General features: G+C 36.4%; 1 protein-coding gene across 12 annotated transcripts in view; it reads left to right on the top strand.

The window, feature by feature from the left end:
• The window catches only part of ZNF385B (zinc finger protein 385B), a 387,462-nt gene that overhangs the window by 295,087 nt on the left and 77,690 nt on the right, over nucleotides 1–14,685 (top strand). For 11 of the 12 annotated variants that reach the window (XM_044768627.2, XM_044768623.2, XM_070508197.1 and 8 more), the window contains one exon: nucleotides 10,563–10,705. In XM_044768627.2, coding sequence (XP_044624562.1) covers nucleotides 10,563–10,705 — 143 coding nt within the window. Of the gene's footprint in view, nucleotides 1–7,003; nucleotides 7,023–10,562; nucleotides 10,706–14,685 lie in introns of those variants that run through there. The other variant, XM_070508201.1, reaches the window with a different exon arrangement.

The following is a 14,685-nucleotide window of genomic DNA, read 5'->3' as shown; positions in this document are numbered from 1 at the left end:
ACATTAGAGCATCCTCTTTGGTTCATGTAGTCCTGTGTATTATCAATTCTTGATCTTGATCTTTTGTTAGCAGTTTTATGAAGCCATCAGTTTCTGCATTAGAGTTCTGTAATTTCTTACCCAGTTCTGTTTTATGATCTGAAAGTTTATCATAAAACTGATTTCTAGAGTGAGTGTCAGAGGCCTTGCCATGAATCTCTCTGAAGATTAAACACATTTGCAAAAACATCAGAGTAAAATAATAACTATCTGTAAATGGCAAAAAGCTTAAAATGGCATGGTTAAAGATCTGATCACAATGCAAGTGACAAAGAAATTTATTCATTTATTTCTATAACCAACATTTTAAGATAATGACTAGAATTATACCAGGACATATCAGATTTTTAAGAATTTTATATAATTTTTAGAACACATCAATAACATATATGTGTGCAAGGATATCCAAAAAGGAAGTCTTAGAATCACTTATTTGACAATGCTTCCCATGCAGTTTAACATACCAAATAAACCTTATTAGTTTAATATTTCCCTTTTTGTAAAACATCAAATTCTTTGAGAAGTCCCAGGGGCCCACTGGAAAATCTGCTACTTTCAGGTCAAAAGAAAAACTTTATTTAGGATTTGAATTTTGGGAAGTTTGTCAAAAATATCAAAAAGTTTGGACACTTGACTAAATAGGATCACAGATCACTGTGAAACAAGGCTTAGCTATCCATTTAACCATGGTGACAAGTAAAGATTTTTGGCAAATACAGAAATTTGTATAGTTGTAAGAAAAACCTCATCTCTTATGATTAAAAACCTTTTAAAAGCAATACAGGAAACTTATTTTGATAAAATATAAAATCTTGCATTTTTGGTAGACTACTCAAAGGTGAAGAAAAAATCTTTCATAATCTCTTTATCAAGAGCAGACTAAATGCCCAAGAAAACTATCCTTTTAAGAGAGAGGGAAAACCAAGTTCTAATTTTGTACCAGCTTACTCTTGATATTAAAACTCATTTAGAGAAATGGAAAGATATTCCATGCTATGGATTGGAAGGATTAACATAGTTAAAATGTCCATACTGCCTAAATCAATCTACAAATTCAATGCAATCCCTATCAAAGTCCCAATGACATTTTTCACAGAGGTGGAACAAAGAATCCTAAAATTTATATGGAACAACAAAAGACTGCAAATAGCCAAGGGAATCCTGAGAAAAAAGAACAAAGATGGAGGTATCACACTCCCTGATTTCAAATACACTACAAACCTGTAGTAATCAAAACAGCATGGTACTGGCACAAAAACAGACCCACAGGTCAATGGAACAGAATTGAGAGCCCAGAAATAAACCCACACATCCATGGACAGCTAATTTTCAACAAGGGAGCTATGAACATACAATGGAGAAAGGAAAGTCTCTTCAATAAATGCTGTCGAGAAAACTGGACAGCCACATGCAAAAGAATGAAAGCAGACCATTATCTTACACCATACACAAAAATTAACTCAAAGTGGATTAAAGACTCAAACGTAAGACCTGAAACCATAAAACTTCTAGAAGAAAACATAGATAGTCTTAGCAGTATCTTTTTGAATACCATGTCTCACCAGGCAAGGGAAACAAAAGAAAAAATTAAACAAATGGGACTACACCAAACTAAAAACCTTCTGCAGAGCAAAGGAAACCATCAACAAAACCAAAAGACAACCTAACAATTCAGTGAAGATATTTGCAAATCATACCTCTGATAAGGAGCTGATATCCAAAATATATAAAGAACTCATACAACTGAACAACAACAACAACAAAAACCCAATTCAAAAATGGGTGAAAGATCTGAACAGACATTTCCCTAAAGAACATACACAAATAGCCAACAGGCACATGAAAAGATGTTCAACATCGCTAATTAATAAGGAAATGCAAATCAAAACTACAATGAGATATTACCGCATGCCCATCAGAATGGCTATAATTAACAAGACAAGAAATAACAAGTGTTGGAGAGGATGTGGAGAAAAGGGAACCCTCATACACTGCTGATGGGAATGTAAACTGGTGCAAGTACTATGGAAAACAGTATGGAGATCCCTCAAAAAATTAAGGATAGAACTACCATATGATCTGGGTATTTATCCAAAGAACTTGAAAATATGAATGTGAAAAGATACTTACACCCCTATGTTCATTGCAGCATTACTCACAATAGCCAAGACTTGGAAACAACCTAACTGCCCATCAATGGATGGATGAATAAAGAAGATGTTTATTACACACAATGGAATACCACTCAACCATAAAAAAGATAAAATCTTGCTATTTGTGACATGGATGGACCTTAAGGGTATTATGCTAAGTGAAATAAGTCATATGGAGAAAGTCAAATAGTATGTGACTTCACTCATAATTGAAAGATAAAAACAACAACAATAACAAGCAAATACATAGACACAGAGAATAGATTGGTGGTTACCAGAGGGAAAGGGGGCAGGGAGGAGGGTGAAAGGGGTAATAGGGCACATGTGTATGGTGATGGATGGTAATTAGCCTTTGGGTGGTGAACATAGTGTAATCTACACAGAAATCAAAATATAGTGATGTACACCTGAAATTTATATAATGTTATAAACCAATGTTACCTCAGTTAAAAAAAAAAAAAGACAACCTCATTTACTTAATTAATTTCAATCTTAACCGACTTGACCAAGCTCAAAACTCTTTTCTCAGGGTTCTTCTTCCACAAACTTTCTATAATTTTCCTTTTGACATTCAGAATTTGTCCCATGCCTTCTCTCTTTCCTAGTACTTTAGGACAATTTACTTTCTTAACAAAAAAAACAAACAAACAAAAATATCTCCATTCCTTATCCTTGTTTACCGAAAACACACATCTTACTTTTCTTATATGTAGAGATGTTTCCTTTATTAATTTTTAGTAGCTTTAATCACATATATTAATTAGAATTCTTAACTCTTAGAAGCCTTAATTTTTAGTGAAAACTAAGAAATAATTATGAATTGTCTTTTATTTTAGCATGCTGTGGATTGGCAGACTTGTAAACACTTCTAAGAAATGTGCTTTCTCGTAAAATATTTTTCAGCATGGAACAAAGCATGTTTATTAATAAACCCAAATATTTTAACTTTTTGTAAAAGGAAGCAAAAAGTAGATAAACCTAGGTTTAGTAATAATGTCTAAAATTTTATCTTATTGGAAATGATTTAGCTACTGAATGAATTTCCATCATTTAACTTAATTTAGCAAAACTCTAAGGTTTCAAGTTACCTAAAGATTTTCAAGTTATTTTTAAATACATATACCATAACATGTACTTATTGTTAAAATGTTCATCTAAAAACTCTTTAGTCTTATGTCTTAGTTTTACTGTTTCCAATAATTATATTTAGATTACCTACAAAAACTTTATGAGTCATTAGACAAAGTCAGCCATCAATTTTTTTTTGCTGCCAAATTTTGTAACAGAGATAACATAAATTTGTTTGGGTTTTGGTAAACCTAGGTAGAACCGAAGTTTTATATATAATGCTTATAACTCTAAAGATAACAAACTTAAATTAGCTTTAATACCAAATATTTTCCTAAATCACATGGTCATGAAATTCATTTGGGTTCATTTCTATTATATTTAGAAACAATTTATATAACTGCCTATTTTAAGGCAATTAAATAGAGCTCTTTTAGAAATTATACCATTCAGAGGTAGAAAAATATCACATATATATATAGTATACACTATACACATATATAGACATGCATACATAGAGACCCCATTACTAATGTTTTAAAATTACTGCCATGAATCAGGTACAGTAACACAAAGTTCACTAGTTGTAATTGAATCCAAATTTTGTTTCTGGCAGATGGAACAAATTCAGGTTATCTGCTTAGATGGCTAAAGCTTTTTTTCTACTAATATTCGTGGAGAAGACACTTAAGATGCTAGATTTGGGGCAAGGGCTCTTCTACAGCCATTTTTTTCTTTTTTCCTTTTTTTCTCCTTCAGTCTTAGGAATTGGTGATGGTCTGAATTACAGTTCCCCTGGAGAGGTTACAAGCTATAGGGGAGGTTTTGGGAATTTGTGAAAGAGAATGGGTGAAATGTGAACTGCCTCTAGAGTTGCATATCCAGTTTTGCAAAGATTTGTAAGATAAGGACAGTTACTCTCAATTCTTCAGAAATTAGGTTCTAACTATCATCTTTGATCTACCTGTCCAACTACATCATCCCTAATTTGCTTCTTTTCCTCTGGGTACACAGTTTTATTTTAACTTAGGGAAGAAGGCTTATAAAAAAATTCCTATCAGGCTCTGAATATCAGCTTCAAATTTGGCCAAATTTCTGATCATAAGTTATTAAATCCTTTCAAATGTCTCGTCAGGTTTCAGCTGGAACAAACAGTAAATATTCCTGGCAGTATTAAACAACTCCATTAATTTTTAATTTTGTTTTCTCCTTGACTGTTTAAGGGAATAATGTCGCAGTTTACCAGAAAATGTCTCAAAATCTCGTTAACTCTGGGAAGGGCTCATACAGAGCTCTTCTTCACAGGTTGATATAGTGGTGTCTATAAAGCCACTAACTTAACAGACTTTTATATAGTCTTTTCTTTTAGGTATGCTTTATATCTGTTTTTTCATTAGCTTTTTGCAATGAAGCTTTCAATAAAGTTATTTTGGAACTTTGAAGACTTTACTTTTTTTGGTGAGAAAGATTCACTCTGAGGTAACATCTGTTGCCAATCTTCCTCTTTTTTTGCTTGAAGAAGATTAGCCATGAGTTAACATCTGTACCAGTCTTCCTCTATTTTGTATGTGGGTCACCACCACAGCATGGCTTGATGAGTGGTCTAGGTACACATCCGAGATCCGAACCTGGGAGCCATTGTCCACTGGAGTGGAGCACAACTCCACTCCACTGGTTGAGCCAGACTCAACCACTACACCAAGGGGCAGGCCGCTGAAGCCTTTACTTTTAAGTGCATTTCTTAAGTGTCTTATCTAATTGGAATGTTCCTTCTAATGGCCAATGTAATTCCCCTGAGGCTGGTGGCAGTTTGGTAGGACCCTAGCTGCAAATGGAGTTAACTCACATTTCCGTCCAGCTGTAACTGACCACAAATGGGGTGCAACCCGCATTTCTATCCAACCCTATTTTGCAGTCCCCGAACTGATGGTTACCAAGCCAAGCTCTCAGGACACAAAAAAAGCTTATTAAGATTTTGCTGTTCTTTGTAAATATTTACAGCTTCCGAGACCATAGTTTTAAGCAAGTGTGCTGGAAGGAGGTGTGCCTGACTCTTTAGAAATTAAAGATTGCATGTAATTTGTCTGCTCCATAGTTCTCAAATCTAGTGCACAAAAAGACAAGTTTTGGAAACTCAAAGGAGCCTCAAAATGGCCACTGTAATTTTAAATTATCTTTAGTATTACTGGTCTACTGGGACAGAAATTTACAAGAAGAAGGACCATAGTTTTAAATATAAAACCAGCTGGAGTTCCCGTGCGAGGAACTTCTGGAGGAATTTTAGAAAATGGAAGTCACCTGGTAAAGAAAAGCACGCAAACAAAAATGACAATAGGGAAATCTCTTAATTTGGTTAGAGCACTCACTGGCCAGGGAAAACTGCTAAGGGAGATCCCCACCACCACCACCGAGGTAAGGGCCATCATGTGGGCACTGAGACAGTAGTCTCCTGGGCACTCACCTCCCCCATCCCCCCAAAAAAGGCACTGACCTCAACCAAAGAGAGGGAGATCAAGCCTGAACAGGTCCCAGAATCGGAGGAGTTGGCTGTCTGTGGAAGCGTCTAAGCACACAAGGGGGCTCGTGTTTGTACTGAACCTGTTTCCAGGGGACGCCCGTCTGGGAAGGTGAGATCGCTTCAGGTCCCACTTTCTGAAGGCCCCACATGTCAGCCTACAAAAACGGAAACTAGTTTAAGAAACAAAGCATTTATTTGGGATCAAAGAATTTGCAATTCGGGACGCACAGATTCAGGTAGAAACCCAAATAGCATCCTGATTACAAGAGAAGGGCTTAGGTTTTTCTTGGGGAAAAGGGAGGATGAAGCAAGTTGCATTAAAGAAGAGTTCATTGGTGCTAGATATGGTAAGGCTAGGTTCGTACTTCATAGATTGGCCTGATGTTTGGTCATCAGGCAAAAGGCTAGACTTGTACTTCATCAATTGGTTAGGAATCAGGTCATCAGCAAAGTCCAAGTTCATTGGTCCTTGCAGATGGGATATTCTTGTTCTTACTGACTTCTTGAAATGGTGGCGGTTTGGTCCAGTTTGGAAAATAAAGAAAACAAGATGTGCAAGGCAATTCCTCTGGAATGGCAGCTCTGGCTCTGTTTTAATATGGCTTCACTCATGTCATCTTGCACAAGGAGTGAAGGAGATGCTGCTTGACAATTGTCATGGCAAGAGGGAAAGTTAGTCAGTATAAGGGGAAGCAAAGATGGGAAAGCAATAAAAAGAGAAACCTGAGTTTGGAAAATCCGAAATGCCACTCATTTTAATTTCTTTAAAGAAATCTTCGTGAGTTGTATAATTGATATTGTCTCCATCTAATAGATTTTTATAATACGTTAAGTTTTTTATTTCAATACTCACTAAAGCAGACATACATAATAATGGCATAAGAAGAAACTACTTCCTCAAGATATAGGATATATAGATATTTTATCTCCTTCTGCAAATGCTTCTCCATGCAGATTTTCCGTGACTTTGGCATACTCTCCTTTTAAAGAATAAGGTGTTTTGTTTGTTTGTGTTATCGGACATAAAGAAGAGCCACTAGAACGCCTCAAAGCTATAACCTAAATAGGCCAGCAAGCTTATATTTCTAAAGGTCAAAAACTAAGGCAATAATTTCAAGTGTCACCTGGTCCTTAAATGAGGTTTTATTGTGAAGGATTATGACATAATCCATTGACATAATAAAGCACCTATTATGTTACAGAGGCAGTTGGCTGAAATAACAGTTTTCTTGATGATCATAGTGGTGAGTTGTCTTTCACATTTTATTGCTTTCATAACTCCAGATGAATACAATTTGGTTTTTACCATCAAAATGAAATTTGTGGGAGAGGGTTAATTGCTTTCTTATGGGAGACTGTATGTAGATATGGAATTTCCATGGTAAGAATGGTGCCTGTTAGATCGTTGGGGGCATGCGTGCTTGTGTGTGTGTATTTAATTTTAGTACAGGGAGTTTGATAAATATATACATATCAAGTGATATAAAAAGCCTTATTATCAAATAAGGTGGAGCCCTATTATGACTTGGTTGCTTATGATATATGCAAGATTATATCCTATGTTTGAAACTGAACTACGTATGGGAGGTGTCTTACATAATATTGCCAGATAGTTCATACAAAAGACAAAAGTTGGTCCCGTCCTATGAGAATAGCAATGTAAAGCATATATTACATATGTATTTAGCATGCTTTGTGTTGAAATACCTGCTTGTTACATTTTCAACCTTTTTTTTCCTCAGCGAGTCCTTGGGTTTTAGAGAAATTAAGCATTTACTTGCAGGCTCAATGCATTTTGGCCAAATTTCTGCTTGTATCTCCCACTGACTTTCAGGCATCCCTAGGTGAGGAGAAATGCTTCCCAGCAGCAGCAAAATCTGAAGTAAGGTGACAGAGGGATCAAAGCAAGAACCAACCTGCGCAAAAAATGCACTTTATCCGTCTTCATTTCCCATTTGCAAAAACTTCCTTTGAAGCAATCAGTCTTGGTGAAGCAATATTCAAAATCAGGTTTTAAAAGTGAAAACAGGAAGGTTGAGGTGAGGAAATTGTTGAAAGCCTAGTTTATATTTATTCAGAAGATCTACCAGTACTTTAAAACAATCTGTGTTTAACATGGCAAATTGTCTGTCATTAAAATGCTAATGAAATGGTAAGCAGCTGCTAAGTTTTTTATGCTAATGAATTGTGGCAGCTAAGTAGTTCTCCAGCCTTGTCTTTATTAGCGTGGAGATTTGATTGGATAAGGTTAGATCGTTGTGCATTCTGACCTTTGTCGATGGAGCAATCTGTTTGTTAAGTTCCATGTTGCATTCTATTTGATTTGAGTTTGTTAGTACAAAGTGACTCTCACCAGGCCTTCTGGGGCCATGTATTACACAGTGTTATCAGAACCACCACTCTGGGGTTAGAGAAAGAATTTTGCTTCCCTTTGGGAGACCCACAATGGCAAAATAAGTATACATTTGTTTATCAGGCAGCTTTAAGTAGACTAATTCTGTATACTTTTTATACTCTAGATTTTTAACAATAATAATCGTAAATTGTAAAAGACCATTGTTCTAATATAAGAACTACCTGAAACTAAAATTTTAAAGTAAACTTTTAAAATAAATATTTCAATGAGTGCCTCTGCACTGTTGGACACATTGATATAATACGTCATCTTGGATCTACAAGCTCTGAAGTTAGCAGTGAATGTAATGTTACCTAATTAGAAGAATAATGTGTAATTCAATACAGGGTGGTTATGTGAATGCTAGCCTAAGAGCAGAGTGTTTACTTTGGCATGAGAAAAAACTGGCTGTTTGATCTATACTTTTGGCTGATTCTCTTTTTGCTGAGTCCTTCTCTATGTGTATCTCTAACGGATGGGGCTGACCTGAAGACTTGCCATTACAGACAAACGCTTCAGACCCTTTCTCTATTTTTCTGGTTTTAGGATCAATGTAAATGAGGTACGACAGTTCATTAAACACTATTGCCAATAATGTTCTGGAATGTTTTGAAATATGATGTAAAGTTTATTAAGGAAATTCATTACCAAAAAAATATCATTGAAATAGGAATTTTAATTATTCTAGGACACCAAGTAAGAACATCTGTGGAAAATTTAAAAGTTGGAGCATTTTCCCATACTGTTCATTCCTCCTTGAAGTCAGAAGGAGATTTTAGGCCTATAATTATGTGTGGTCCTATATTGGCATGCCAGGAAAAATTGGAACGCTCACACACTGCTAGTGGTAATGTAAAATAGTTCGGCTGTTTTGGAAAACAGTCTGGAAGTTCTCAAGAGGTTAAACCATATGATTGCCATAGGAACCAACAATCCCCAATACCACTCTTCGGGATACAGCTAAGAGAACCGAAAATGTAAATACACACAAAAACTTATGAAGAAATCTTCATAGCAGCATTATTCATAATAGCCAAAAAAGTAGAAACAACTCAAATGCCCAGCAACTGATGAATGAATAAGCAAAAACTGGTACGTCTACAATGGAATATTACTCAGCTTTAAAAAGGAATAAAGTTCTGATACATGCTACAACATGGATGAACTTTGAAAACATTGGGCTGAGTGAAAGAAGACAGTCACAAAAGACTTCATACTGTATGATTTCATTTAAACGAAATGTCCAGAATAGACAATTTATAGAGAGGGAAAGTGAATTAGTGGTTTCCAGGAGCTGAGGGTGTTGGGAGGAAATGGGGAGTGATTGCTAATGATTTGGAGTTTCTTTTAGGCATCATGAAAATCTTCTAAAGTTGATTGTGGTGATGGTTGTATGACTCTGTGACTATGTTATAAATCATTGAATTGTACTCTTTAACTGGGTGAATTGTTGATATGTGAATTATGTCTCAATAAAGCTGTTATATTAAAAAATAAAAAAAGGCACACCAGAGCCTGCCTTCCAGAGAGCCACCTGTGCCAGCAGTTACTTATCTGCAGTCCGTGGGGGCAACAGGCTAACGAGGAATGCTCGCTCCTGCAGAGGAGTGCTGTACTCACCTACACATGGAGTAAACCAGCTCTCTAAAGAGATGACAGCTCATATGATTATTAAAAGGGAGAGCTGCTAAAATAACACAAGGCTCATTAGAAATAAAAGTTGAAGACAAAAGTTTGAGTTTCGGTCCCAGCTCCTCCCTGTCCCCCAAAACCTTACCCCCACCCAGGCTGTAATCACCCCTTTTGATTCTTTTACTATCCAATGTCTGGATTGCCTTTTTCCCTCCAAGTAAGGGCAACTCTCAGTTTGTTTTTTCAGAGTACAACTTGTTTGAATCATAACTTTCATGGGAGCAGACAGTAACTATAAGAGTTCAAGTTTTCTTCTCCTTGTAAAAACCCTATAATTATCTCTGATTTGCATAAACCATGCCTACTAGCCATTCAATGCCTCTGAATAGTAAAGAACATCTGGCTTCAAGAGGCTCCTCCCTTCCTCTCTCCTATATGTTTGGCTAGTGAGAGGCAATATTTGGACAACAGGATGATCTCATTCTGCCAACAGGATCTGTGTCCTATGTATCCAGTCCGAGTCTGAGCAGCCCTTGGCCCTTGCCATACGTAGGGAAGCATTCTGCATCACGGTCTTGGACAATGAGAAAGAACACCGTTTATAACTGTATTTTCTCCTCCTGTGCCATTTGCTTACTTCCAGTGTAACACTCTTGCTTGCAGATTGCAGCTCAGCCATCTTGTTTTTGCCCCACAGGTTGGGGAGGGAGATGGATGTGAGTGAGAGATTGAATTCCTTTTTTTTTGTTCTTGGCAGGCAGTACATGCCACACCACTACCCTTCCTGCTCTTGTGCGCACACCTACCCTGATGATGCAGCCTTCACTGGACATCAAACCATTTATGTCTTTTCCAGTGGACAGTAGTTCTGCTGTTGGGCTCTTTCCAAATTTTAACACAGTGAGTAAATGCATTTTTGTTTTATTTGTGTCCTCCTCAATCTCTTTTTTCATTACAGTTGTGGATAGGCAATCGATGTAGTCTGTTTTCAAAGTATGTAATTTTACACTGTATATTGGTTACACTGCTTAGCTGTGTTGTGGAAGATAATGCCTCACCCATGGGAGTTAGTCCAAACAATAGCCAGCATGTTTACTTTACAAATATTTCCACAGGTGACTTCTCGTCTGTTGCTTTGTACAGTTTTGATAGACTTTTCAGTGGCTTGAGAACCCACGCCATTTCCGGGGTGCTGTTCACATGCTCAAGAACACAATTTAGAGGCATCAAGTCACCTTGATTTTCCCCTACTACTAGAAAGTAAAAAGTATCCACTTTATCTCCCTGGTACAGTTTTCTTTGGGAGATATTTTAGATAAAGACTCCTACACAAACAGAATTTTTATTTGGAGGCTATTGTGGATTATGTGAATCTGACTCTATTAGTTAAAAAAAAAAAAACCTTATTTTAAAATCTACATATGAATTGTCTGCATGATACTTTGACATTCCCTTTAAAACATAGGGCAAATATTAGTGAATTACCTATAATTACCAATGTTCTTCATTCAGGTCAGCTGACCTTCTTTTATCTGAATGAAAGACATTTTTTAGGTGGGCCAAGTGGAGCGTGACATCTTTCAACAATAGAATTCAGCATAAAATCAGTCCGTAGCCAAATTCTAAGCTTATAGCAAGAGAAAAGGATAAACAGTTCAGGTGATTGCATAAATTATCTGTTCAGTCAATAAATACAGTCAGTTGGGGCATGCTGGTCTGCATGAATGGTACAGCATTATAGAAGCTGCCATAATCAAGAAAAATAGTTGCATTATTAACACCGTCAGACAATGAGCATCTGAAGGACTGCCAAATGTTTCCTTTTGCAAACTTCTCTTCTGTATGAAATGAAAACAGCAAGAGGATTTTCCCTCAAGGATTGTGAATAAAATACGCTGACAGGCCTTCTGCTGTGGCTGAGCATTGTAAGGTAATTAGGGATAGGGGATCAGGCAACTTTTTAAAGAGCACTGGTCTTAGTGAGTAAACAATCGAGTGTTTTTGTCTTCTTTGGGTTTTTCAGAGACAAGTCAGATAGCTGAAAAAAAAAAAAAGGTCTCAAAAGGTGAGCATCCTTTCTAGTGCGGTGGAGCAGCTCAGTAAGATAAATCACACCTGTCCTGGTCACATGAATCCATCAGCAGTGACCGCCCCAAAGCACCGCATTGTGCCACATCCGGGAGCTTGAACTCAAGTCTATAGTATCCTCTATTGAAACACGGGTGATACATTTCAAACATAATTGAATTAAGACATACTCCGTAAAACATTTACTAGATATTTGTATTTTGATTAATGTGCATTTGGAAGACAGCGTTTGTAGCCACTGCAGAAGTCTAGGCACAGTCGGGAAGTAGCATTGATGATGTGGGTAGGCATAAATGGCTCCTACTGTGGTTCACCTCTCTGTATTTTCTTTTAACACCAGTAATACATAGATACTTATTTCAAAGATTCAAATAAAACGTTAACATTCAAAGCAAAATGTGAAAGTTACTGTTCCCTCCCCCTGCATCGTGCCTATTCCCTTTGCAAGAGGAAAGTGTCCTCAGCACCTGGTATGCATCCTTCCTGCCCCCTTCTAGAAGTATACAGACCTAATAGGAACCCGATCACACTTGTCTTTTCACAACTGCATCACCTGATTAGCACTAGTCTCTAAGTTACTTTTTTCAGTTATCAAACTATCCTACATATACCTCTCTGTTCTTAAAGGCTGTAAAACAAAAAAAGAAAGATTATTTTTATAAGGATTTTTTAAGATAAAAATATGGTTTCATAATGGCTTATTAATGTTGTGTCGAGCTGACAGACATACTAACTTACCTTTTTGTTTATTATACATAGCAGTTAACGTTATGACATATTTGAGAAAACCCAAAGAATAATTCTAATAATGAACTTCATTTTTTTTCCTTCTTGGAAGAAAATAAACTTGTAATTTTCAAATGAAAACAGTTTTTGGTTAAGGTGAAGAATATGGCAAAGAACTACATTAAAAAATAATCATTTACTCTCTCTCTGTTATGGCCAAGGCACTTATTGGACAGAGAGCCTTTCTGGTAGTGTGTTAAAAATTAAAGTCATTGCAAGTGGGCTCCTCTTTCATCTATAAATTTACAGGTAAAAGTCTATGTAAACCAAAACAGGCACCTCTTCTGTTTTGGAATATGACATTTCATTTCATTGGAATCCCATTTCATTTGTGCTATGTTTCTGATGTAACATTATCATAGTCCAATATAAAAACAAGAGGAAACCATTACTTTATTTATATATATATTTTTAAATCCACTTAAAGAAAATAGCAAAACTTTGAACTTCTAACACTCTCAAGATGAATTCATTTATCTTGTAAACAAACTAGTTTGTAGGATCCTGGGGTTACCTATGGTTTTTCACTGAGTTGCAGTTATAATTGCTCTAATCCTTTTCCCTTAGGCTTTGCCATTCAAGTGTCCAACTCACCCAATGGATTTCCTAGGGCGATTTCAAAAAGGTCGTTGTTCACATTTTCCTGCGAAAACATTTTTATATCACTAATAATAATTACACTATATGATTGTATATTTGTGATGTTTTACGTCCTTCAAAGGACTCAGACCTTGAACATTTTAGTAGACCATAATTATTATTCCTATTGTCTAGGGGAAGAAAGAGAGTAAAAGAAGAACTGAGACTTGAATTAGAATCTTCTGACTTCGAAGCTGATGTTCTGGCTCATCTGTGTCCTTGTCTCTTTTGGTCCACGTCACCTCCCACCTCATTTAGTGTGAACAAAGCTCAATCAGAAATCTTTTGTGCTTTTTTCTGGAAGCATGGTAGACAGTTTTCAGCAGAATCATTAACTAGAAAGAGGAAAGGATTTTTTGAATGTGTAAAATAGGCCTCTACAAACAATATTTATGAAGCAGAATATATTGTAAAAACAGTTATAATTCTTGTTAGCAAATTTTAAAAGTATATTCTACTCAGTAGCCCTCTTGTTCTTTGAAAACCAAGGTGAATGCTACTGTAATCACTTTTTTTTTTTTTTTTGGTGAGGAAGATTGGCCATGAGCTAACATCTGTTGCCAATATTCCTCTTTTTTTGCTTGAGGAAGATTGTCCCTGAGCCAACATCTGTGCCAATCTTTCTCTATTTTGTGTGTGAGATGCCACCAGAGCATGACTTGGTGAGTGGTGTGTAGGTCCACACACAGGATCTGAACCCACTAACCTGGGCTGCCAAAGCAGAGCACGCAAACCCAACCACTACACCACCAGGCCAGCCCCTATAATCACTTTTTATTTTTAACCAGGGATGTTATTAGTAAATATAAGAAATATTTCAACTCATAATTGTTATGAGAAGAATGATAGCACTATACATGGAGACCATAGCTGAAAGTTTCCGAAGTTCGAAGTTTTGCTATTTTCTTTAAGTGGATTTAAAAACACATATATAAATTAATAGTTTCCTCTTGTTTTTATAGTGGACTATGATAACGTTATGTCAAAAACATAGCAAGAATGAAATGGGATTCTGTCTTATTCCAAAATAGAATAGGTGCCTGTTCTATACCAAATTGATGCAAGGAAGAGACAGGCCTCACAGCATTCATTTAGTGGCTGTCTTGCCTTATACTCCACAAGTGACAAAATCTCTCTCCATGTTTACATGTGAAGAATAAGCAAATAATTTGAGATACAGTACAAGCAGAGTTATGGAGAGACATGCTAAGGAAGATGGAGTTTGGATCCTGATAATTTATGGTGAGCTCTTTGTCAAGGATGCGTGTCTGGAGAACGATGATGTTAACTCTGTACTTTAGCAGTTGTACTTTACAGAGGGGCTGTTCTGAGCCACTTGCAGGTGAAAGACTGTGCAAACCAAAACG

Source organism: Equus asinus, chromosome 4 (assembly GCF_041296235.1).
Source record: "Equus asinus isolate D_3611 breed Donkey chromosome 4, EquAss-T2T_v2, whole genome shotgun sequence".
Taxonomy (NCBI): Eukaryota; Metazoa; Chordata; class Mammalia; order Perissodactyla; family Equidae; genus Equus; species Equus asinus.
This window is presented reverse-complemented; position numbering and strand designations above follow the sequence as displayed.